This window comes from Camelus ferus, chromosome 2 (assembly GCF_009834535.1).
Source record: "Camelus ferus isolate YT-003-E chromosome 2, BCGSAC_Cfer_1.0, whole genome shotgun sequence".
NCBI classification, from domain to species: Eukaryota; Metazoa; Chordata; class Mammalia; order Artiodactyla; family Camelidae; genus Camelus; species Camelus ferus.
The window spans coordinates 6580528-6606412 of NC_045697.1; the positions used below are offsets into that span (position 1 = coordinate 6580528).

The 25885-nt window shown below is 40.5% G+C and overlaps 1 protein-coding gene across 1 annotated transcript in view; it reads right to left on the reverse strand.

The window, feature by feature from the left end:
- The window catches only part of CLNK (cytokine dependent hematopoietic cell linker), a 183819-nt gene extending 158399 nt beyond the window's left edge, over positions 1 to 25420 (reverse strand). Inside the window, exon 1 of the mRNA XM_032493962.1 lies at positions 25162 to 25420. Coding sequence (XP_032349853.1) covers positions 25162 to 25164 — 3 coding nt within the window. The 5' untranslated portion in view covers positions 25165 to 25420. The remainder of the gene's footprint in view (positions 1 to 25161) is intronic.
- Between the last annotated feature and the right edge of the window lie 465 nt (positions 25421 to 25885).

The window sequence follows — 25885 nt, forward strand, 5'->3', positions numbered from 1 at the left end:
TCACTTGATACCTGTTGCCGTTGGGCAGGAGAACAGAGAGAGGAGCCTGAGCAGGACCAGCATCCTAGGAAGGGATCAGATAAGGCTGAAAGGACCACCCAGAGACGGAGAAGAACTTTAGCAGAAGCTCACGTCACATCAAGTACATTTCTTCCAGGAGGTGGTGCCAACAGGACCCAACCCAGTCCGGAGAACAGTGAAGTTAAAGATGGAGAATAATTCATTGGATTTGGAATCCACGTCAAGCATGAGAGCTGGCTTTGCAGGATTGTTGGTGATAATAGAGCAAATATTTGTCTTTTAGACCCGCCGGGTTCAGCTTTGAACCCACAGCCACAGGCATTAACTACACCACTAGCCCACGTGTCAGAAGTGGGCTACTTCCCATTTCATTGAGTGTTTCAATAATCATTTACTGAGCACCTAATATGTACCCAACATTGGGTCAGTGGACGGGGGACAAATATGCAGTAAACAAAACCACGTCTGGTAGGAGAGAGACGTGTGTTTAGGTGTTTGTTCAATGTGTAAGCACAGTTCCCTGCTATGTGCTCTCATGATTCTTACCTTAAGGACATTTGTTTTCTGGAATTCTGCATTTCTCAGTATAATTGATTGAAAGAGACACAGACAATTTCTAGCTCACCCTATTAAACCGTAAGCTCTGAGGAAGGCAGGGTCATGTCTGGGTCTACCCTTCGTCACGTCCCAAGCAGCCGGCACATGAACACATACAGAGTAAAGAACACATTTTTGGAAAGTGCAATGAAGAAATGGTACGTACTCTCTGGGAGTGTGTAATGGAGGAGCTCATCTAAAATGAGGGGGGCAACTAGAAAAGACCTCTCTGGGAAAGTGACAGCTTAAATGAGATTTGCAGGAAGAGCAAGGAGCTAGCTAGAGAAGAGAGAGGAGACCCTGCCAGGGAGGGAGAGGGAGAGAAAGAGACGGAGAGGGAGAGGGAGGCCCGAGTGAACAGTTAGTTGAATTCCATTTTTCTCGTGTCAAATAGCAGTTTCCTCTCAGCTTCTGTAAAATGCCATTTCAGGAAATCATGCTTTCTGTTTTGTAAAATGACTCACGTAAAAGAGCTATTTTGTTGTCATTGGCATTAAAAATAAATTCAGAATAAAATAACTTGGAACCGTTTTTATTTTCACTCTTGATTTCTTTCATACGAAATGGTGGGACTGCAAGTTTAATTTTTCTTATACCATTTTAAAAATGGACTTTTTTTTCTTACTGGCTGATGGCAGCTGCCTACCCTGAGGCCCTGGGGATGGTGCTGCCTTCAGTCGCCTTCCCTCCTCCCTCTTTGATCAACCATATGCTGGAGGAGGTCCAGGCTTGCCGCCCTCTTCTCCCAGGGTGGGATGGGCAGGCTGGAGCTTCTAGGACAGCCTACCCACGCCTGTATCCTGGATACGACATTTCTGCCCAGGGAAGCTGGTGCAGGTGGAGCTTCTGCACCCAGAGGGTGGAGCCTCCTTGTGCCCAATGTTCCAAATACGCTGCTTCTTGGCAGTGGACTTGGGGAAGGGTTAACTCTCTGATGCTCAGAGCTCTGAACTCAGAAAAATAAATGTCATGATTATATAAACTCTTTGGTAAAATGCCTGGCACACAGTGGGTCTTCAGTATAGATAAATCAAAACAGACCTGGTCCTTGCTGGCTTCCTTATTTTTCTTAAATTCAGCCTTAAATGGGATTTGAGATCCTTTAGTCCCACGTAGAAGGGAGGGAACTCCCAGTAAACTCATTCAGATGAACATGAAGGTCAGGCATATACACATGATCTAAAGAAATATTTCTAGGGTCAGAAAGCAGGGCTTTCTAAATCAGATTTGTCCTTGGACTTGAGTCCATGGGGGACTGGATGAGCAATTTAGGGAGGAGGAGCTGAACTCTAGTGGATGGAAGACTTGATGGAATACAATTTCTCTTGGGTGCTGTCCCATTCACTTTTCCTTATTTGATCCCTCCTCTGAGTCTTTAAATGTTTGTAGGATGGGTTTGATGATTGCTTTTGTCCAGATAAAGAAAGTGGAGCCCAGGTTACCCAGCTGACCGCTGACCAGGCCAAAGCACCATGCACCTCCTTTCTGTATGTGAGGTCTCTGAGCTACCCCTTCTAATGCCCCGGGCTTCCTTAGGACACAACTAAGGCACATTTATTATTCATTCATTTAGAGGACACGAGAGTAAATAAGAACTGCTTGCCACCCTTAAGCATCTCACAGTGCAGAGGTGGAGACTGATGGCGATACAGTGCAACACGGGTCAGGATGGGGGAAAGTGCAAGGTGTGTTTGAACCAAGGGAGTCATTTAAACCAGTATGGAAATGGTTAGAAGTTGGTCAGGAAGGAAATGATACTTGTGCTAATTGCTGAAGGCAAAGTGGATCTTCGTTGGACCAAGATGGGGTGCAGGGTTTCCAGGTAATGGGACAGAAGTTGAAGACGACTTAGCTCTTCCAGAGAAGAGTAGGTGGTTCCCTCTGACGAGAGAAGAGGTAGCAGGAGGAAACCTGGCTTACTGGACAGTATTCAGCGCTGATGTCGGAGAGCCCCAGGCTCAAATCCTGTGTGTGTCTGTGCCACTTTCTGCTGCTGTTTCATCTTTCTGTCCACTGGGATTTTACATCTGGAAGCAGAAATACGTTTCTGCATCATTTCATGACTATCATATTGGGAAATAGTCAGATAGCTAGCATAATATATATTGCTTCCAGACATTATTCTTAAAGTTTCATAGCTATTAATTCTTTAATCTTCTCATCTCTTTGTTTTAGACACTGTGCTTTCCCTTATTCTATAGATGAGGGACCTAAATGCAAAAAGAAAAAAAAAAGTAACTTGTCCAAAGTCACATGTTAATCAGCAGCAGAGCTAGAATTCAGATGTAGCCATGCTCTTAACTAGCGTGTGTGGAGAGCGTGTGCCGCATACAGTGAGCTCACGGCGGGGCAGAGGGGGCGCTGTGGAGCAGTAGAGGAGGGCAGAGGCCAGACCTTGAAGGGCTCCGATTGCCTTCTCTCCAGCAGATCACTGAGAGCCCAGGGAAGGTTGCATGTGATGTGGTTAAGTTTTCATTTTGGGGTGATTGTGCTGGTGGCCACGTACAGAAAGATTTGGAGTGAATGAGCCAGCATATTGTCTTTGCAGGATATTTAAGGATATTTTAAGTCTGTTGAAAGAGATTAAAGAGTGGACATTTATAGCCTTTACAGCATCACAGAAAGAGGACAGTTTGTAAAGGAAGAGAGGCTGCCAGCATGCCAGGGTGTCTACTCCTATGATTATGTTATAAGGCTGTCTCTCCAGGGTTTTTCTATAAGGTCTGTTGAAAAGCCTGGCTTAATGAACCAATTTGGATGAACATACAAAACAGCATTAGGATACTCTGCTTAAGCAACGGTACTCACTTAATTGTTTTAGTGAGTATGCTTCGTATTAATAAGATTCCATTAATCCTGGCGAGTGGTGTGTACCAGACAGAAGTCAGGTGTTTTGAATTTGACACTTATACTGACTCTGTGTTTCCATTTGCAACATATAACACTTGAGAGACATTTTTTTTTGTTTTGTTTTTACTAGAAGGGACTTTACATAGGATATTTATAAAGCTAATGTTTGTTGAGTGCCTATTACAAATACGTCCTGGCACCACACCCGCAGGAAGTTTTCTTGTTTAACCATTCAAACTGACAACGAGGTTGGTGTGATTACAACCCCTATTGTGTAGGGGGGGAAACAAGCAAAAGGAGTCTTGAGGAAGTAGTCATTTTCCCAAGCTAATTTTCACAGCTAATTTCAAACTTGGATCTTTTTGACTCTAAAACTCCTATTTTCTGTTGTTTAAGTTTGGTGACATAGGTATATTGACAGCAAAAAAAAAAAAAAAAAAAAAAAGGCCATAACTCTCATCCCTCCCTGTAGCTGGGCCCTTGCAAGGTGATTTCCTAGCTCTTCCTATCAACAGGTGGAATGGACTTTCCCCGTCTTGAGTCTGGGCTGCACTGTGACTGGGTCTGGCCAATAGAATGTGGCAGAAATGATGCGCTGCCTGTTTCAAGCTCAGGCCTCAAGAAACCTTTACATATTTTTCTTAGCTCTTTTGGAACACTGCCAAGTGACCCAGTCTTAGTCAGCTTCAGCCGCTATAACAAAATGCCCCAAACTGGGTGGCTTAAACAATAGACATTTACTTCTCATAGTTCTGGAGGCTGGAAGTCTAAGATCAAGGGTGCCATCCAACTCAGTTCTTGGTGAGGGCCCTCTTCTTAGCTTGTATACAGGGCACATGTGCTCACGTGGCAGAGAGAGAGCACTTTGGTTTCTTCCTCTTCTTATAAGGACACTAATTCCAGTAAGGGAGCAAAAATGAAGCTGGTCACAAAATGAAAGTAGAGGCAAAAGAAGTGGGCTAAGAAACAATCATAGAGAAATGGAAAGATGCCATCCTCCTCTCTGTTTATTTATTGGCACATTTCCTTTCTAATAAAAAGAGCTAATGTTTGTCAGGCACTGCTGATGTGATGGACCCTATTCCAGCTAATCTGAAAGTATTAACTCATTTCATCTTCACAACAAATCCTTGAGTCAGGTGCTGCCCTTGTCCCCATTTTATGGCTGAGGAAGCAGTTGCTTTGGAGAGGAAGGTTCTGGATTGAGGAAGCGATGTCGCTGCATCTTTGGGAACATCTGTAATATGTTCAACCCCAAAGGCAGAGTGCTTGGCTCTCTCCCAAACGTCCTCAGTGTCTCCCAGACACTTTGGGTAGTTACTGCCAGAGGGGTGTACTGCTGGCCTTGGTTATGTCTGTGTCTCCCTTTACATTGTCATCTCCTCAAACTCAGGGCCTGTCTTATTAATAAGAGGAGCAATTACAAACGTATCACCCACTTGATGAAAGCCAGGTGGAAGATACGATGAGAAAGCATCACTGAAGAGGTGGGTAGGACACCCCATTTGCTTTGAATGTGAAACCAGATGCTGGAAGAAGGCTTCTGTTCTGAGGTCTTTGACCATTAGAATAAGATGAGTGATATTTATAGCCCAAGGGTCTGATTTGCTCTCATGAGTGGATTCCAGGTCAAGGTGTGAGGGTTCCAACCCCTCAACAAAGAGGAAAATCTCTAGACCAGTATAACAGATTGAGAATTTGTAGCCCACATACCCATCTCTCTCTAAAGGTGTGAGCTGGTGGTCTGGAACACTAAAGCATCCATGCCCTTAACTGATTTGTGGCACCAACATTATGGGCTTTGGGCTCGGGAGTATCTTTAACGCCACGTGGGACCTGGCGTGCAACATGTGTAAGAATCACTGGTTTCTCTTAGCAAAACAAGTTCTCTCTAACTTTGGTTTTTAATCTCACAGAAGCCCTTCTAGACTAATATTGGTGGGTCACAGAACATCCTTTCCCAAAGAATAGTGCCAAATAATTTGGAGATATAAAAAGTATACATTAATCCATAAAACAAAATATCTCAGAAAACACTGGAACAGAGCATTTTGGAAATTCACAATGCTCATTTTTTTGCACCAAGCCTTTTGTTTTGATAGCCTGGGTTAGTTCCACTTAAAAGAGGGAAGATATTTTCATTATCCTTCTTCTTTTCAATTTCAACTATTGAAGACTCTGTCTCTCTCCTGGCTTTCTAATGGCAGTGTCTGCCAGTCAGGGCAACTGGCCTTGTTCCGGTTCCCCCACCCAGAACCTGGGTGACTTTGCTTACCAATTAATATTCTGGGCCCCAGATCATCTCTTCCACTAAAGGAAGGGATTGAAATAGATTATTTCTAAAGTCCTGCCCAATGCCAGAATTCTATTGAAGTATTTATAAGAAGTGTTCCAAACTAGTCCTGTGATCTGCCACATGAAAAGAAGATTTGAAGTTGGAAGGAATTTCAGAAATATTCTTGGGGATTCTGGAGGTCTATGAGCATATTTAACAGAATGTTGGCTGAGGCACCAGGAGACAGTGGCTATCTCATTCCAAAAGAGGTGCTAGATCATATGCAGAAAGCTCAAAGTAGATGATCAAAAAGCTAGTTCAATGTCTTACTCTTGTCCAGGATATGAACAGGGTAGCAGAGTGGAGTGCGGAGAACTTTTTTAAATATGCATTTTTGAAAGTATATTGCTGTATTGTGAGACCCTTCCACCTCAGGGAGGAGAGGAGGTGCCTGCTTCTCACCATAAGCCCAGTGAAGGGTGGTCCTCAGTAGGACCATTCAGAGAATTTTGCAAAGTCCCCTGCAGAGGGACATGAGGGAGGAGTGGTCACCGTGTTCTGGAATCTGAGTCTCCTCTGACAAATCTAAAGAGTTGGAGATAAACTGATCAGCTGCACATGGGTGAAGTCGGTGGAGTGGGGCACTGTTGGCTGTGTTGGATATCCTGCACTCCACAATTTCTCTGTGAAAAAGAGGTGTGAGGATTGTTTTCCAGAGACAGAATGAGTGCCATGAGCAAGGAGGAGCTGGCGTGGAGTCATGTGAGCTCAGAATCAACATGGCACCCGGAATGGTGACAGACCACAAGCCCTGTTCTTAGACCTACTGAATTGGAATCCCTGTGCCCACTGGAGTTTGAGAAGCACTCTTTTAGATAGCTGTGCTATATTTAGCATGGGCTTTATCGTCTGTGTGCTTAACTAGACCTGTGACTCCCACCCCAACACCATCATCATGGACGGGGTAAGAGCAGAACTGGATTTAATCCAGCTACTTTGCCTGCAAGGTGTGTAACCTCAGGCAATTAATTCACTTAACTTGCCAGCTAAAGTAGGACATATTCAAAATAATAGTATCTATAATGGATCCAGTGTTCTATCTGATTCATAACAGCACTCCACAAATTTATTTCCAACAGGATAACAGCATACCCACCATTGTCCAAATAACAGTTTCTCTTCCTTGCTTCCTTTCTCCTTTCCTTCCTTCCTTCCCTCCTCCCTCCCTTCCTTCCTTCCTTCCTTTCCTCCTTCCTTCCTTCCCTCCCTCCTTCTTTTTCTTTTTCTTCTTCTCTTTTTTAACTTCTGCTTGTTTGGCAATCTCAGCCACCCAGAGTATAATCAAGAATATTGAATTAAAGTTTACATTTCTTCAGGGACACTAAAATTATTATGAGACCTATCATGAGTCAAATTCCTTGCTTGTTGTGTAGTAGGTGAGAACCTGCGTCCTTAGCCAAAGCATCTGACTTTTAGTCTACCCACAACTCTATCAGGCATGGTTATCTCATTTGCAATCCCTAGAACTTTAGGAGCAGGAATTAGGGATACAGGAATGGCTCCTACAGAAAAGTGCATTAAGAGTTTGCAGTTGCCTGGCAGACAGAAAGCAAGGCTTTCCTAGCAGCTTGAATTAGGACCTGAGTCATCAAGAAGAGATGAATTATTTTCCTGAGTCTCTGAGTCTCTACTGTGTAAAAAGGTAGGGAAGTTTTTAATGATAGCTAACCAAAAGTTGAGCATGCAAGATTATTTTTAAAATTGAGATTTCTGAGTGAGTGCCATAGAATCGAGGGTTCAGCAATATTAAAAAATAAGCAGTTTCTATCTGAATTAATTCTCAAGAGTTTTCTTCTTTATAAGTGGCAACATTAGTAGTCACCAGCTCAGGAAAAATTCTGTAACTTGGTTTTTCTCCTCTTTTATTCCAACCCCCCTTTTTTTGCAGAGAGGGGGGCTTTTAGGTTTAGAATTCTGATGAAGATAAGTAAATAGGTTAATAAAAATACATAAATATCTCGGTTGAAGACACGTATATAATCAGTTTTGTATTTCATGGGAGAACACTGAGAAACACCGCAAGACTTCTGCTTCTGGGAAGATGGAGCAGATGTACTTTGACCTATTCTTTCCACTAAGTGGAACTAAACACCCTAGGTACTACTTTAAGAAACACATAAGAAAATTATGAAACATGGTGGGGAAGATGACAAACTGGCTAGGGACCTCTACATCCAAAGAAAAACAAGATAATGTATTCCCTGAGTTTGCTTTCTGCTTCACATATCTCAAACTTGGAGCTGAAGAAGCCAACTACTCAGAAATGCCAACAGGCACACATAAAAAATAATAGTAGTGACAGAAAAAAAAAAACTTTAGCAAAAGCCTACCCTCTCTACCCTGAGGATTAAGAAAATGGTATACTAGCAAGACAGAAAAAACTTCTAGAACATACTACTTTGTTACAGCCAAACACCATAGAAAAATCTGGCCCACCAACACCAGCTAAGGCTGAGTGAGGAGCCTAGACTTCCACCCTCCCAGGTGCCCCGATCCCTCTGCTGGAGTGGTGTCAGAGGAGGCCAAGTAGGAAGCTGGAATTTTCACCCCTGCCAGGCAGTAATGAGACCCTCTCCATCACAGTGCCTGTGGAGACCATGTGGAGTAACTGGGCTTCCAAACTGATTGGGCAGTAATGATTTATTCCCCCTACACACACGCTGGGGTGGTGTCACAGGAGAACTGATGGGGGGTCATAATGAGACACTTCAACCCCCCAAACAAGGAGGTCTGAGTGAGCCCTGGTGGGGAGGAGGTCTCCCCTCCTTCCAGCAATAACAAGGGGCACCCTTCCTTGGGTACCATGAGTCCACGGGGGGTATCTAACTTTCTACCTCCACACTACTCCTGGGATTAAGGATGCATCACCTTCCCTTCTCTTCTCAGAGTGGTGTCAGAGGAGGCCAGTTACAACATAAGTTTGAAATAAGATCTAGATTCTTAATACCAAAAATATAAAGTTTTAATTAAAAATCACTTATTATGCCAAGAGTCAGAATGCTCTGGTTTATGAGAAAAAGACAGTCAGTAGTTGCCAACAGCCAGATGAACAAAGATATTAGAATCATTTGACAAAGATTTTAAAGAGCCATCACAAAAATGCTTCAATGAGTAATTAAGAACATGATGGAAACACATTTTAAAAAATGAGAATCTAAGCAAAGAAATGCAAAGTCTTAGCAAAGAAATAGAAGACATAAAGAAGAACCAAGTAAAAAAGTAAAAACACAATAACAGTAATAAAAAAATGGATGGAAGGACTCAATAGCAGAATGGAAGGGAAGGAGGAAAGAATCAGTGAACTAGAAGTAGAGCAGTGAAATTACCCGATCTGAAAAACATGGACCAAAAATAGACGAACATCCCTGCACTGCCCCCTGCCCCAGTCCCTCGAAGGGAGCCTCAGAGGCCTGTGGGTGTAACAAAAGATCCAACACGTGTGATATGGGAGTCCCAGAAAAAGAGATGAAAAAGGGTAGGGTTGAAAAAAATGTCAAAGAAATGATTACTGACAACTTCCCAATTTTATAAAAACCATAAATCTATATATTCAAGAAGCTGAATAAATTCCAAACAGGATAAACCAAAGAAATCCACACCAAGACTCATTAGTGTCAAACTTCTGGAAACTAAAGGCAACTAAAATATCCTGAAAGTAGCAGGAGAGAAATTACATATTACCTTACTTCAGGAATGAAGGGGAGATCAATACAATTTTAGATGAAGAAAAACTGAGAGAATTTGTCACCAGCATACCTACCCTGAATGTGGCTAAAGGAAGCTCTCTAAACAGAAAGGAAATGCTGAAAGAAGAAAATTTGGAACATCAGAAGAGCAAAAGAACACAGTAAGCTTATGGATAAGCAGCATGTACTTTCCTCCTGCTCTAAATCAATTATATTTGATTGCTGAAGCAAAAATTATAACACTGTGTGGTTTCAAATACATGTGCAGGAAGTACGTAAGACAATTAAAATAGGAAGGGTAGAGGGTTGTAAAGTAAGGTAAGGTTTTGACATTTTACTTGAATTGGTAAAAGGACAAATCCAATAAACTATCAGTTTTGTATGTATAACGTTAATACCTAAAGCAATTGTTTAAAAAGCTATTCAACGTAGATGCTCAAATATACTATAGATAAATCAAAATGTAATTCTAAAAAAACCCACAGGAAGATAGGAAAAAGAAGACAGAAATGCAAACAGAAAGAACAAATAGAAGGCAAAAATAAAATGACAGCTTTAAATCCTAACATATAAATAATTCATTAAATGTAAATAGTCAGATTTACATATAATCTGGACAGATATTGGCAGAGTGGATTAAAAAACATGGCTCAACTACATGCTGTCTAAAAGAAACTCATTTCAAATATAATGAGTAAAATGATGGATAAAGATGGTAATCTTTTAATTTTAATTAATTTGCAATGTTAATCAAAGGAAAGAGCATTATATGATTAAAAAAAAAAAATCCTGCCCACCAAGAAAACATAGCAATTCTATCTATGTATGCACCAAAAAAACAGAGCTGAAAAATATGTGAACCAAAAATTGAAAAAATTGAAAGGAGAAATAGGCAAATCCTCAGTTATACTTGGAAACTTCAATACTCTTCTCTCAACAATTAATAGAACAACCAGACAGAAAACCATCAGGGGTATGGAAGAACCTGACAGCACCATCAATTAAGAAGATCTAATTAGCAATTTATAAAAAGCCCAACAATCACAGAGTACACATTCTTTTAAAGTGCCATGAAACATGTATCAAAATAGACCATATCCTGCCATGAAACAAACCAAAACAAATTTAAAATAATTTAAATCATAACGTATGAAATCTCTGACCAATGTGGAATTAACTGGAAATGGCCAACAAAGACAACAGGAAAATCTCCAAATTCTTGAAAGCTAAATAACACACTTCTAAATAATTCATGGGTCAAAGAGGAGATCTGGAGGTAGATAAAAAAAATACATTGAGCTGAATGAAAATAACAGTAAAATATATAGACATTTGTAGGGCATGGCTAAAAAAAATGCCAAAAGGAAAATTTACAGCACTAACTGCATATATTATAAATAAAGAAAAATCTCAGATCAATAATCTAAGTTCCTGCATTAAGAAACAAACAAACAAACTCAAAAGAACAAAATGAACCCAAAGGAAGCAGAAGAAAGAAAATAATAAGAGCAGAAATCAATGAAATTAAAACCAAAAAACATTAGAGAAAATGAATAAAATAAGGAACTGTTTCTTTTAAAAGATCAGTAAAGTTTATAAACTTCTAGAAAGACTAACAAACAAACAAACAAACAAAAAAACAGAGAGAAAGAAGATATAAATTACCAGTATTGGGAAGGAGAGAGAGAATGCACTACAGACTCTGAAGATGTAAAAATGGTAATAAAAGAATATTATTTGACACGTGGATTTGACAACCAAGATAAAATAGATCAATTTCTCAAAAAATCCAAAATACCACTACTCACACAATATGAAATAGATCATTTGAACTGCCTTGTAACTTGTAAGGAAATTTAATTTGTAATTATTCTAAAAAAGAGAAATCTCTAGGCCCAGATGGTTCCTCTGAACCCCATCATAAATTAAAGACCAATTAACATCAATTCCACACAATCTCTTCCAAAAATAGAAGAGGTGAAAAACTTTCTAATTTATTTTATGACCCTAGTATGACCTCGATACCAAAACTAGACAAAGACAGTACAAAACAAAACAAAACAAAATCTACAGACAAATATCCCTTGTGAATATAAATGCAAAAATCCTTAATAAAATATTAGCAAATGGAATTCAGCAATATCTAAACTGAATTGTATGTCATGACAGATTGGAGTTTACTTTGTCTTGGGGTTACAATGCTGATTCAATATTTAAAAATCAACCACACAATCCACTGTATTAACAGGCTAGAGAAAAAAACATGATCCTATCAGTTGATGCAGAAAAGGCATTTGACAAAATTCAACACTTACACTGTATGAAATCCCTCTGAAAAATAGGAATAGAGGGGTAAATCCCAACTTGATAAAGAGCACCTACAAAAACCCCACAGCTAACAGTGTATTTGACAGTTAAAGAATGAATGTTTTCTCCTCAGAATCAGGAACAGAGCAAGCATATCAGCTTTCACTACTCATATTCAACATAGTGCTGGAATTTCTAGCCAGTTCAGAAGGCAAGAAAAGGAAATGAAAGTCATCCAGATGAGAGAGGAAAAAATAAAACTGTCCCCATGTGTAGATGATAAGATTGTTTATATAGAAAATCTGAAGAATCTACCAAAAACCTCGTAGAAATAAGAACTAACTTCAGCAGGGTCTCAGCATAAAAGATAAACATTAAAAAAATTAATTGTATGTAATATATGAGCAATGACACATAGACAACAAAATTAAAATACCCTTTACAATCATTATGAAAAATAAAAGAAAGCTTAGGCGTAAATTTAAGAAAGCATGTACAGAATTTGTATGTTAAAAACCACAAATGTTTACTTAAAAAAAGACAATTAAATAGATACCTACCTTGTTCATGGATTGGAAAACTCAAAGAGGTGAAGACCTCAGTTCTCTTCAACTTGATAGCTGGGTGTAACACAATTACTATCAAGATCTCAACAAGATTTTTTTGTATTTATAGGTAAGATTATCCTCAGGTTTGTAGGAGAAGACAAAGGAATTAGAGTAGCCAAAATAATTTTTGAGAGAAAAAATGTAGGAATCAGTTTACCCAATTACAAGACTTACATAGCTACAATAATGAAGACATTTATATGCTCATCCATGCATTTGTTTATAACCATTTTTATTTCCTTGTTCATCTCACCCTTCATTTAAACAGTAATTATTGAGACCAACTCTATATGAGACATGGTACTAATCACCAGGGAAGTGGAAGAATGGGCATGACATGACCTCTGAATTCAGGGAACTCACAGTAATTTTTTTACATATGTCATCAACCAAGTTCACTACCAACTCAACCAACCACCCAGCCAATCAAACAATCAAACAACCAATGAACCAACATTGATAAGTGCCCACTCTATCTCGAAGGCCTGCCCTATGGCTTGGCATAAAAATATGAATATATATGTCACTAATTTTATAACTGCTTATTGACTACCTAAGAAGCGTTTTTTTTTTTTTTTGTTTGTTTGTTTATTTTTTTTTTTGAGCTGAGTGCCAAATTATTAGCCTCTGACAGTCTGGGAAATAAGATAAGGGAGACATAGAGTGAGAAATGTGAGTAATTCACCAATTCCGTGTCAAAGAATGAATAAAATCATCCATTTATCAAGATAGATTTTGCTTATCCCTGGTAAAAAACCCAAGCTCCTAAACAGGATTCACTAGGATCTCACAACGTGGCTCTGACCTTCCTTTTGCCCCAATTCCTGCTAGTTCAGCTGGGCTCCTTGTGTTTTCCATTTTCTCTGCATGTGTTTCCTCCACAGGAGTGTTCTTTTCCCACGTGTAAACCCAAAGCCCCACTGTCCTGCAGCTTTTGGTGACTTTCTGGTTACTCCACAGAGGGAGAGTGAATGGCAGTGCCTCTCTATTCCAGCAGCACTAAAGTATGTGTGTTGTTAAAGTTCTAATCATGTGCCAGGAGACTGTATTAGGAGGCTCAGGGGTCAAATGGTTAGAGATTATGGAGATTGAATTCCACTTTTCCCATTTACTGATTGTTTTAACTCAGGGAAGCTTGTTAACCTCTCAGACTCTCTTTCTCCTTATGACTTTATTGATGCAAATATGAACGTATCTCAGGACTGATAAGAGGTTAAGAGAAATAACACATAGAAAATATTCAGAAAACTGCCTGGAATGTGTGCAGGGCTAGGAAATGCTAGTTCTTATTATATTATGGGAAGTCTCTTTTGCATTTCTGTGCACTTCCTTTTTCGCTCGAGGCAGGGGCTGTTTCTTGTTCATTTCAGTATTCCCAGTGTTTGGACTCTTGCACAGCAATAATAGTGTTACAAAAAATAATCATGTCTGCAATTCAGTATATTACTTACTGGTATATAGTAGATAATAAATGTTTGCTGAAACAGCTTGTTTGGAAATCCTTAAATTGCAGGACTTCTTGTCTCTCTTCCAGTTATATCACATTAATCTATCTTCTCTGAAATTCTAGTCTTCTCTGGAGAGGTCTGAGGATACCCCAGGGGCCAGGGAGGGAGGGAGGGAGAGAGGAGAGAAGGCGGTGTGGTTTTGGTTATTCTTGTGTGTGGATGGATACACAAGTTTTCCCAGAAATTACAGAGTAGGATACTTCCTGAGATGTTTCAGGCAAGAATACATGATGTTGAGGGGTACTCTCAGAATAATCACTTGTTATTAGGAAGAACACTGTGTAAAGGTTTATATACATGTAGGTCGTGTAGGTCATCTAGATATCACTTTCTTGCTTACTTTGCTCCATCCACACTGGCCTCTTGGCTTCTCCCTAAACACGCCAACCATGGTCCCATCTTCAACCTTTGCACCTGCTATTCCATCTGCCCAAGATTCTCTTCTGCTGCGTATCTGCATGGGTAGCTCCCTTGCCTCATCCTTCAAGTCTTTGCTCAAATGTCACCTTTGGGAGAGGCCCATCCTGCCATCCTACTTAATGCTACATCATGTGCTCTCCAGCTTCAGAATTCCATTCCTCCTCTTCCTTCTCTACCTTTCCTTGTTCTTATAGCTCAAATCACCTTCTGTATAAGCCTCACTTGGTTATTATATCCATAGTTTATTTTCTTTTTCTCCCATTAGAACATAAACATTACTACAACAGGGAACTTTATCTGTTTTGTTCACTGTTGTATACTGTTCAGTGATATCAGCTGAATAAAAGAATAAATCAGATGTGGAGGAAATAGCCCCAGTGAGGAAGAGACGGGTTTTCTTCGAGACCCTCCCAGGCAGAAGCAGATGCAGCCCAGGGCTCAAGGTACCCATTCTTTCTTCCCTAAGCCCTCAGCTCCTGTGTGGGAAGGGAGCCTCCCCTTTTCTTGGTGACCCATCAGACCTCATGCCCAGAACCCATGCTTTCCCTTAGAGGAGGCTTCCTCATGGGGATAAGAGAAAGACCATTCAAATGTAATTGTTTGAAAATGAAAAATTCTAAGACATAAGAGGATGCTGGTGGGAGAACAGATGCATATTATTTCCAAGGCCAGGGACTGCTGGAGCCTGGGGAAGAGGGTGGAGATGAGGACACATATGAGGACAGGACACTTACAGAGAAAGGGGTTAAGGGGAGAGGCACGTGTGTGGGATCTGGGGGAGAGGTGGAAGTGACAGGGCACAAGTGGGTGTATCCTTGGCTGTCTGTCTATTGAGCTCATAGCCTATTTCCTTTGTGAATTAGAAGAGCCAAGGCGACTAGACAGGAGCATGACTCTCCTCCAATTCCTATACACCTTGGACATAGCAAACGGATCCTTTTGGTGAAGAACTGCTTAAGCCAGAGGAGACTAATTGTAGTCCATGGGATGAAGGATTTTTAATTGTAACTAACACCTTCACCCTGGCACATGATCTCCACTTTACCAGAATATCCATCTCTGTGGCTTTACACCAGGTGAGGGACTCACACGTCTATGTCACTTTTTGGTATGTGAACCAACTTGCCTGGGAACCTAAGCTTTACTGGGTGCAGTGCGACTTTAAGGTCAAAGTGAGTGGATGTCTGAAATGAGAAGATGTCGTCCCATCCCTAGCCTCTGACTTGGCAGCATCTTCAAAGACACCTGTTCCTGCTCCTTGGTAATGAGAAGTGACGCCCTCCATCCAGATGGCTCCCAGCTGTAGACACAGAAAGCTCTACCCTCACTTCCCCATGACCCCCACTCCCCAGCTAAAGGGAAACTGGATGGCTTAGAACAATAGAAACGTATTGTCCCACAGTGATGGAGACCAGAAGCCTGAGATCAAGGGGTTGGCAGGGTTGGTTCCTACTGAGGAATGAAAGAGAAGGCCTCTCTCCTAGCTCCTGGGGGTTGCAGGCAATCCTTGGCTTCTGCATTATCATCCCATGTGTGCACACTCTACCCCAGTACGATCTCCTCCTAACTCATTGCATCCACAGCAACCATATTTCCAAATGAGATCACATTCTGGGATACTGGTGGTTAGAAATTCAACACGTGAATCGGACGGGGTGCACGATTTTACCCATATATGGTGTAACTAAGATTTCTAATGTAAAATCATTAAAGATTAGACACCAGCAACTCCTTCAACCTCCTGATTTTATGCAGGAGAAAATCAAAGCCCAGAGTGAGATAAAGATCAGAGTGAGGTGGAGTAGAAATGAATTGCCCATGTCAGAATTTCAGCTCCACCTCTTACAAACCATGAGACCTAGAATCACCTATTGGGATTTTTATGCTTCCCCACTTGGGTATGACAGTGCTTTCCTGGCATTACCTGGCCTGGTAGATAAAGATCAAATGGGACCCTTGCCATGAAGGTGCTTTACCAACTTTAACAGACGCAGAAGAGGAAAAGGTAACTTCTTTAAGTCACAAGCAATATGTGTCTATGAGCAGCATGTCAGGTCTGGAGCTCTTCCCTTAGGCAGCACGGTCCCAGCCGCCCCCGTCTGTGAAAGCCAAGGCAGAGGTCTGAGGCTGGCACGAACACGAGGGGGAGTATCTCACAGAGATTCATTCTCAGCCAATTAAAAAAACTGGAATTTGACTGGGCTGTGGAGAGCTCATCAGTATTTGGTGCCTTTGCTCTTTTAACTGATAAAATTCTCAGTGTGACTGCCCATCTGCCAGCTTAAGGCTGTGGGGCCCAGGAAGTCGAAATAAGCACACTTCATGGCTTGACAGTTGTGGAAAATTCTGTGGTGGAACTCAAAACCGCTGTAAGAGTGTCTTGTAAATGATCATCAGGGTGGAGTCAGATCAGGGTTTTCACCAAGACTCTTCACTCACTTGCTATGTTAATGGTGGGGCCGGTGGGGAGAGTTTCATTAACTTCCTGATTCATAGTCCCTTCTCTGTTAAGTGGGGGTAAAGCTATTTAGGGACAGTAGGTGGGAATACAGCCGGGCTCAGCCATTCCGGAATGTGATCAGGCAGTACTCATTAAAATAAAACACGTATGCAGCCTATGAGCCAGCAATGCCGCTCCTGGGGATGGGTCTGGGGAAAGTCACACCCTGGCACAAGGATGACGCCAACTGCAGCACTGTTTGTGGGCGCAGAGAGTTGGAGACAGCCATCACGAGGGGAATGAATGAGTTACATACTGAGGATGCAAATAATGAGATGCTAGGCAGCATCTAGAAGAAGTGAACTTGGGAAGTGGTTCTCCAACTGTGGTGCCAGGACCAGAAGCATAAACATCACCTGGGAACCTATTAGAAATGCAAATGAATGGTCCCACCCCTATTCCAATGAGTCCGAAAATCTGAGGGTGACCCCGCAATATTTTAGCAAGTCCTCCAAGAGGTTATGAAGTAGAGGTACAGACAGATACTAAAACGCAGTCTTAGGTCATAGAGTAAGAAAGGGAATAAGGTTTACTGTTCAATGGAATTTATTTAAATTAAAAGTATGCATGTGCACAAAAATATTTGATGAGCGTGACCCTCATTCTGATGAGCTTCCTCCACATGAGAAGCGAGATGTGAGAAGGAATGAGGGATAAAAGGAAGGAAAGAAGGAAGCTTTGATCCTTGTCTAAACGAATGCTGATAATGTACTAAGATCTGGGGAGTGGGGTTCACTCAGTATCTGCACCTGAGATTCTGCACAAGCAAATAGACAAAATGGGAAAGCTGACCAGCAATGAGCACAGCACTGCTAAGGTCCTTCCCCCGTGTTGCGTTAGACGTGGTTCTCAGTCTAGATGCTCCTGGCATCTGGTAATTTGGGGCAAGGCTGCTGCTAAACGTCCCAAAAGGCACAGGAGAGCCCACGCAGCAGAGTTATCCAGGCCTCGATGTCAGTAGTGATGACGTTGAGAAACCCTGATCCATCTCCGGCATAAAACCTCTCTTTTGTCTCCTCCAAACCAGTATTTGTCAAATTGTATTTAGAAGAATGCATATATGCCATGGGTTTTGAATTAGGTCTTGTGTTGAGGGGAAGAAACATCAGTGGAGCAATATTTTATCTTACTCTGTGTGTGTGATGTAAATACATTTGTACAGTTGACCTTAGTATTGAGAAATAACCTGGCTTAATGCCTAAAGCAAGATGTCTAGGCTCCATCTTGATAGACAGGCACTTTTACCAACCAACTGCTGCAGATTTATCATCTACTCAGTGGTCCTTGTTCTGTGATGTAGCCTCTCTCGTAATTTCAGCATATATATGTGGTATTATCCCCTATTTATTGCATGCTAAATATATCCAAGTTTGATCACTTTATAAAGCAAATAATTGTTCTGTGGAGACATTTTTTTGGACACAAATCTCAACTGATATGCATGTTACATATTATGATGGCTGTTAGTATTGCATACTCAAATTTTTGGATCATTGCCAACTGAGAATGATTTATCACTCTTCTGAATTTGTCTAACTGTCCCATTTGGCACTTTGTAACTTGGGGCACAGGGGTCTCTGTAGCTTTTAGATGATGTAAGCACTTTGAGGTCACATCTGAATTTTATTTTCCTGGTTTGCTTTTCATGTTCTTTGAACCTTGAATTATAAGAACAGTGCTAAAAATTTTGAAAAAAAGGTAATTTAAATATAATTACCTGCCTCCTCTGCCCACTTTCCTCCATGATAGCTGCTTGACCATGTTTCATTCAATGTTTAACATCTGGTTCTTGCAAGTAGGAAAGATTAGATAAACAGTTTGTAAAAGCTGCATGTTGGAAATTTGGCAGAGGAATACTTTTTACATGCAGTCTCAGCCAATACATAAAATATATATATATATATATATATATATATATATATATATATATATATTTACTACCATTAGCTTTTGAAAAAGAAATGGATTTGAAATATAGACACTTAATAATATAACTCAAGCCTCTAAGTTTATCTGAGTACACCACAGGATGCTGATCAGAACAAGTTGAAGAACAGAAACCAACAGATACTGCCAGTGGATGTACTGGCAGTGGCTGTGTGACCCTAATCATGCACCTCGCTGTGAGTATTTCTGGGCACCCAGCTCCTAAGTGAGAGCTTACACACCCACCATCTATAGCCATCCTTTCTCTAGCAGGAGCTCATCACTGCACCACAGAACTCACACTGCAGACTCTCCTTCTGCACATGGTGTTCCTGCAGATTTTTTTGTTTTTGTTTTTGTTTTGTTTTGTTTTGTTTTTTGCTAAATAATACCACCATCCCCTTAGGTATTATACCCAGAAATCTGAGTCATTTGAGACGCCTCTGTTTTACTCACCCTCAATCTATTAACAAGTCCCATTGAGGATCCCATCTTCAAAATATATCTTAAACTATGTCTTAAACCCTGTCCAACCATCTTTTCTTGTTCCTCATTAAATTCAGCCTCCAGACAGTATGGAGGTTCCTAAAAAACTAAAAATAAACTTACTATATGATCCAGCAATCCCACTCCTGGGCATATATCCAGAGAAAACAATAATTCAAAAAGACACATGCATCCCAGTGCTCATTGTGGCACTAGTTACAATAGCCAAAACATGGAAGCAACTTAAAGGTCCATTGACAGATGACTGGATAAAGAAGATGTGGAATATATATACAATGGAATATTACTCAGCCATAAAAAAGAACGAATTAATGTCATTTGCTGTAATGGATGGACCTAGAGATTATCATATTAAGTGAAATAAATTAGACAGAGAAAGATATCACTTATATGTGTAATCTAAAGAAAAATGATACAAATTCTATTTATACCAAACCAAAACCAGACTCACAGACATAAAAACAAACTATGGTTACCAAAGGGGAAAGGGCAGGGGAGGTATAAATTAGGAGTTTGTGGTTAACAGATTCACATGACTATATATAAAATAGATGAACAATAAGGGCCTACTGTACAGCAAAAGGGATTATACTCAATTTCTTATAGTAACATATAGTGGAAAAGAATCTAAATAGAAAGAAAAAGAAAATATATGTATATGTGTGTATACTTACAACTGAATTGCTTTGCTGTACACCTGAAACTAACATTGTAAATCAGCTACACGTCAATCAAAACTAAAATAAAGAAAAAGAATTAAAATAAAAAAGAGAAAAAAAATTCATCCTCCATTAATACTCCATTAATGGATGAGTATAAAAGCCTTGAACTGAAGTGATGCATTTTTTAATTTTTAATTTTATTTATTTTTAAATTAAGGTATATAGTTGTATGTTACAGGTGTACAATATAGTGATTCACAATTGTTCAAGGTTATACTCCACTTGTAGTTATTATAAAATATTGGTTGTATTCTCTGGGTTGTACAATATGTCCTTGTTGTTTATTTTATACATAATAGTTTGTTCCTCTTAATCCCTTACCCCTATATTGCCCCTACCCCCTTCCCTCTCCCCACTGGTAACCACTAGTTTGTCCTCTACATCTATGAGTTTATTTCTTTTTTGTTATATCTGCTAGTTTGTTATTTTTTTTTTAGATTCCATGTATAAGTGATATCATACACTATTTGTCTTTCTCTGTCTGACTTATTTCACTTAGCATAATGCCCTCTAAATCCATCCATGTTGCTGCAAATAGCAAAACTTCATTCTTTTTTATTGCTGAGTAGTATTCCATTGTATAGATATACCACACTGAAGTGATACATTTTTAACCTTGGATATAGTTACAGGTCTGGATGGCTCTAACTTTCCCCTTTCCCCTTTCTCAAAGGGGACTTTCAGCCACAAATGACATACTTTCTGTTTTCTAGGTTTAGAAACAAGACCACCACTGAAATCAGTGTTTCCCAGTCTTCCAGCACCTTAAGATCTAAGGAAAAACAATAACAACAATAAACAACCCCACATCTTACATGCTTCATGAGCTGGAACCTTACAACTGCCAAGGAGACTTTCCTAAATTCTCGGGCTTACACGATTATGAACACCTCTAGTTCTCGACCCCTGAATATGTTTAATCATTTCAGTTTATGAATTATCTTGCCATCACATGCAGATTCAATTGTGGCATCAACTTGAGAATGAAATATAGTCCTTCCTTTAGCTTACACTCATGTGCACACACACAGCTTTTGTGTGTCTAGTGGACTTTACACCATAGTCTGATTATAGTTAGATAGGAGGACTAGCATTACCTACCTCATGTCAATGAAAGCTTCAGCTAAAGTATTAGACATCTTTTCTCTTAAACACTTTCTGGCCACCCAACCATAGGTGATCTCTTACTGGATGGTTCACAGCTCCTAGTCCTCTGCCCTCGAGCTATGAGGCTACCCATTCATTTATTCTCATGCTAGGGCAAGGCGGCACCGACAGGGGAGTGGGTGGGGTTAGCCACATCCTTTGTGTCTCACCTCCTGCTAACACCCAGTCCTAGACATTCTTTTTAACTTCAAATAGCTTATCAATATTACTTCAAAAGAAGATAGCTTCTTCCTAAAAGAAACCCTCATTCATGTGTTAAGATAATACATTATTATAATTTTTTATTGAAGTACAGTCAGTTACAATGTGTCAATTTCTGGTGTACAGCATAATGTCCCAGTCATGCATATAAATACATATATTTGTTTTCATATTTGTTTTTATTAAAGATTATTACAAGATATTGAATATAGTTCCCTGTGCTATACAGAAGAAATTTGTTTTTTATCTATTTTTATATATAGTGGTTGACATTTGCAAATCTCAAACTTCCAAATTTACCCCTTCCCACCCCTTTCTACTCATCTACAAAACAGAAACAGACTCACAGACATAGTAAAGACAATACATTATTGTTCTCTTTTAAAGAGATCTGAAGATTTCAGTTCAAGTTAAAGGTTTCTAATATTTGAGTTTGATATTCAGTTTACAGATATTTACTGAGAACTTCTCATGAGCTTGACAGCATTTCGTTGCCAAGGGCACAATAATTGTGTGCAAAACCCAGCAAGAATTCTGTCCTCCTAAAGTGTAGATTCTCCATATTTAGGAGTGTCATTTACTGTTCATGTGTAATTACAAAAAGAGAAGACTTTGCAGAGAGGAATTCAGTCTTATGATATCACATCACATGAGAATCTGACCCAGACTGAAGATCCAGAAAGACACCCACAGGAAGTGAGGGTGGAGGCGATTTTGAAGCAGTGGTGTGCAGGGCTGACAACTGGCTCTCTGGAAGAGGAGAGGAAGAGCCCGGTTGTGTAGCATTCACCAGTTTCCATGGTGTAAATGATTTCTGTATGTCTGCTTTCAGGTTCTTGATGTGATGCATCTGAATGTGGAGTTGGAAAGACCACTGCAGTAACTGTCATCATACAGGTCATTTCTTAAGGTCATGTCTATCACATAGAATGACCTTAAGAACACAGATACTGTGTGATATTACTTATGTGTGAAATCTAAAAAAAGCTGAACTCATAAGAACAGAGTTGAATTGTGGTTGCCAGGGACTGGGGGTGGAGGAAATGGGGAGATGTTGTTCAAAGGGTACAAATTTCCAGTTTTAAGATGACTAAGTTCTGGGGAATCTAATGTACTGCGTGGTGATAATAACGATACTGTATTATATACCTGAAAATTGCTAAGAGAGCCTATCTTAAATGTTCTCATCACAAAAAAGGAATGGTGATTATGTGACATGGTGAAGATACTAGCTAACACTCTGGTCGTAATCACATACAATATGTGTATCAAATCAACAGGTTGTGCACATTAAACTTACACAATGTTATATGCCAATTAAATCTCAATAAATCTAGGAAAAAAGGACATAAACATTAGGCAGTATAGTAAAAGAATCAGGAAATGATGAATTTTGAGTATTTATTACCTTTGTTTTAATATAATTTATTCATAAGTTTATGTAATTTTAAAAAATAATAATTCTGTTTAACAACCAGAAGGAACCAATCCTGGAAATGTAGTAGTCAACTCTTGTGGGTCCATGCAAGCTATATCCAACACAGCACTGAAGTTTGAGTGAATTTAACTAAACATGGGGAGTACACAGAGGTAGCAGTATGTGCAAAGGCTCTGTGGTGAGATTGAGCTTGGGGAGATCACTAAGGATTTTTGCTCCTCATCCTAATAGCAAGTGTAGCCCCCACAGGTTTACAAGCTATACTTGGGGAATACCAGCTGTGGGAGGAGTGGGTTTGCAGGGTTTTGGGGGTTGCCATTGTCACTGGAAGGTTTTGGCTGAAATTAGATAAACACCCAGAGAGAAGAATTCAAGCTCTGAGTGGGGACTATATGCCCTTTAAATCCCTTCCAACTCTGAAATGCCAAGACTATCAAAGAACAACTGAAGTTTTTTGAGGACTGATAGAAGAGGTGAGAACTGATGAATTAAGAACCTGGAAATGGTATCTCCCACATTTTAAGTATGTATATATAAACATGCCAGCAACTTTAGGCAAAAAAAAAAAAGGACCTTATCTTTAAAATAAATAGCCACCGGAAGCAGAGTGAGTCAGGTGTTTTCGCTTTCTATCCCTGCCTCTTCATGGGCTCCTATTTTTGAAACATCACTTCCTTGAAGTGTCAGACAGTTGTATCTGTTAATATCTTTTTGCCAACATGATCCTAAAAAGGGTAATGTGAGTTATTTATGGCATCCCCTCTTGGTGGGAGTGAGTAGGGCAGTCAACACTGCAACATTTCATTTTAGGAAATTCCTTGTGCAAGAGATTTCAGAAGCACAACCCAAGATTCAGAAAAACTGATGAGTAGCCGAAAAAAAAATCTGCAAGAGGTCTCCCTTTTATTTATGGCTGTGGCTAAGTCCATGTCTTCTGTGAACATCCCCCTGTTCCTCCCTCCAGGTTTTAGCCACAGCTTCCATCTCCAGGTTCCTCTCCAGCATCTGCTCTACCCACCCCACCCCCGCCCCTTTCCATGACAGGAGCCCTGAAACCAGCACATTCCCCGTGTCTGCCTCTGCACCCTGTCCCACAGCACCACCCCTCCCACCCGCCCTGGGCACCATGCCCTTCAAGCCACTGCCACGCTGCACTCCAGACAATGTCCCACCTTCTCTGCTTTACTGTCCATAGTCAGTCTTGGCTGGGGGCAGCCTTAAGAAGAACTGCTTGGAAGACAATCAAATTCTTGCCTCATTCTGTATTAATTATGTGATACTAGGTAAGTTAGGGGACTTCTCAGTGCCTCAGTTTTCTTATCCATAAAATGAGGAATAGAATATTCATTTCCCCCCCCACTAGGCTAGGTATAGAGGAAGTGGGTATATCAAAATTCCTAGCCCAATCAATGAATGATAACATGTCACCTTCTATGATTATTATTTTTACCTGCTGCCTGCCCTGCTCTGCATCTATGTGTTTTCCAAAGACCCATTAATGTGCTCATCCATTCAAGGTGTCTGCTTTGTGCCAGGTGCGGTGCTGTCCCTTGCTGGTCCCATAATTTATAGGGTTTATTTATCTGATGCCTGTTATATTTTATCCAGAGATGCTTTTATCACTTTTCAGAAAACATTAGCCCTATGTTAATGCCAAGTTAACAGACCTACCAGAGAATGAATGGAGGAGACCGTGGACCCAGAGAGCTGACGTTCCTGTGTGTCCACCCCATATCTGTGCCATTCTCTTAAGCAGTCATTTCTGAATACATGTTGCCTGTTACTTCCTTAAAGTGCATTTTAAAAGTTAAGTCTATGGCTTTTTACAACGATCCCATTAGGTAAACATACTCTTCTCATTTTTCTTTTCAGGAGTGCTAATAAGGAAAGGAGACAGACTACTACTCAACGAGCATCCACCATATGCCTGCACCACAGTGGGATTCTCCAGGCATTATCTCATTTCCTTCCGACAACAACCATGTGGAGAGACATCCTTCACCCGGTTTTGTCATTGAGTTAGAGAAACTTGAGAGTGATTAAGGATATTGCCCCCAATTCCACGACTTGCAAAGCTTGAACCTGGGCTGCCTGACGCCAAAGCCTGACCATCTTCCCACCTGCAATGCTATCAGTCTACCAATAATCTTACAGTTCTACCATTCTGGATTTGAACCAATACTTACCACCTCTTCGAACATGACAGCAAAAGCAAAAGCATTGTCCCGTCAGCTGAGGGACTCCTGACATCCCTCAGCTCAGTCTTTCCCTCTTCTTTATTCCAGTTCTCTACCATGGGGGCCAGTTTTTTGACAATTCTTTTCATAGTCTAGGGAAGCTTAGCCAAAGGAAAATTTAATGGACTTACCATGGACGGCACCGAGATTTAGCCAGAGACACAGCTAAACAACTTGCAGCTGCATTCACTCTGAGTCTTCTAGATTATGGCCAAATCCCAGCTGCCATAACAAACAGAAGCACCGGATTTTCTCCACCATCAAAATGTTTTGTGTCAGGGCTTGTTCGGAAATCTCTTCCCTTTCTGGACCCCAGTGTGAGGATCTTGCTCTATAAGTATCTTGGTCTATCTGATGGGTGCAGTGGTCAAGGGGAACCAAATCAGGTCGAAGTCCCTGGTAGTTACTCACAAGGACACGCAGTTGCTGGCAGGAGCCCGGAGTCTGCTGGCTCTGGGACAAAGCAGGTGAGCAGAGCTGAGGAGGGGCCACAAGCCTGACTCACACCTGCTGTTGACGTCAAACATTTGCCTGTCCCCGTGGTGCTCTTTCCTTATGTTCACAAAGGCTAAGCTCAGGGAACTTGTCTCTCCCTCCCCTAGATCAGGAATCTTCCTTCCTAGAGTAAAGTAGGGAATGCGCCATTTCTTTTCTTTCCCTAATTTTCAGGATTCTATGTAAAATCTGGATGCTGATCTTTTGTTATGTACATTTCAAATATCTTCTCCCAGGATGAGGCTTGCCTTCTGGGTCATGGAATCTTTTGATCAACAGAGGTTCATCTTCCATTTCATATTGATTAGTGGTAGATGCCTGGAGCATCACTTTACAAAGGGTTTTGAGACAATGGGCAGC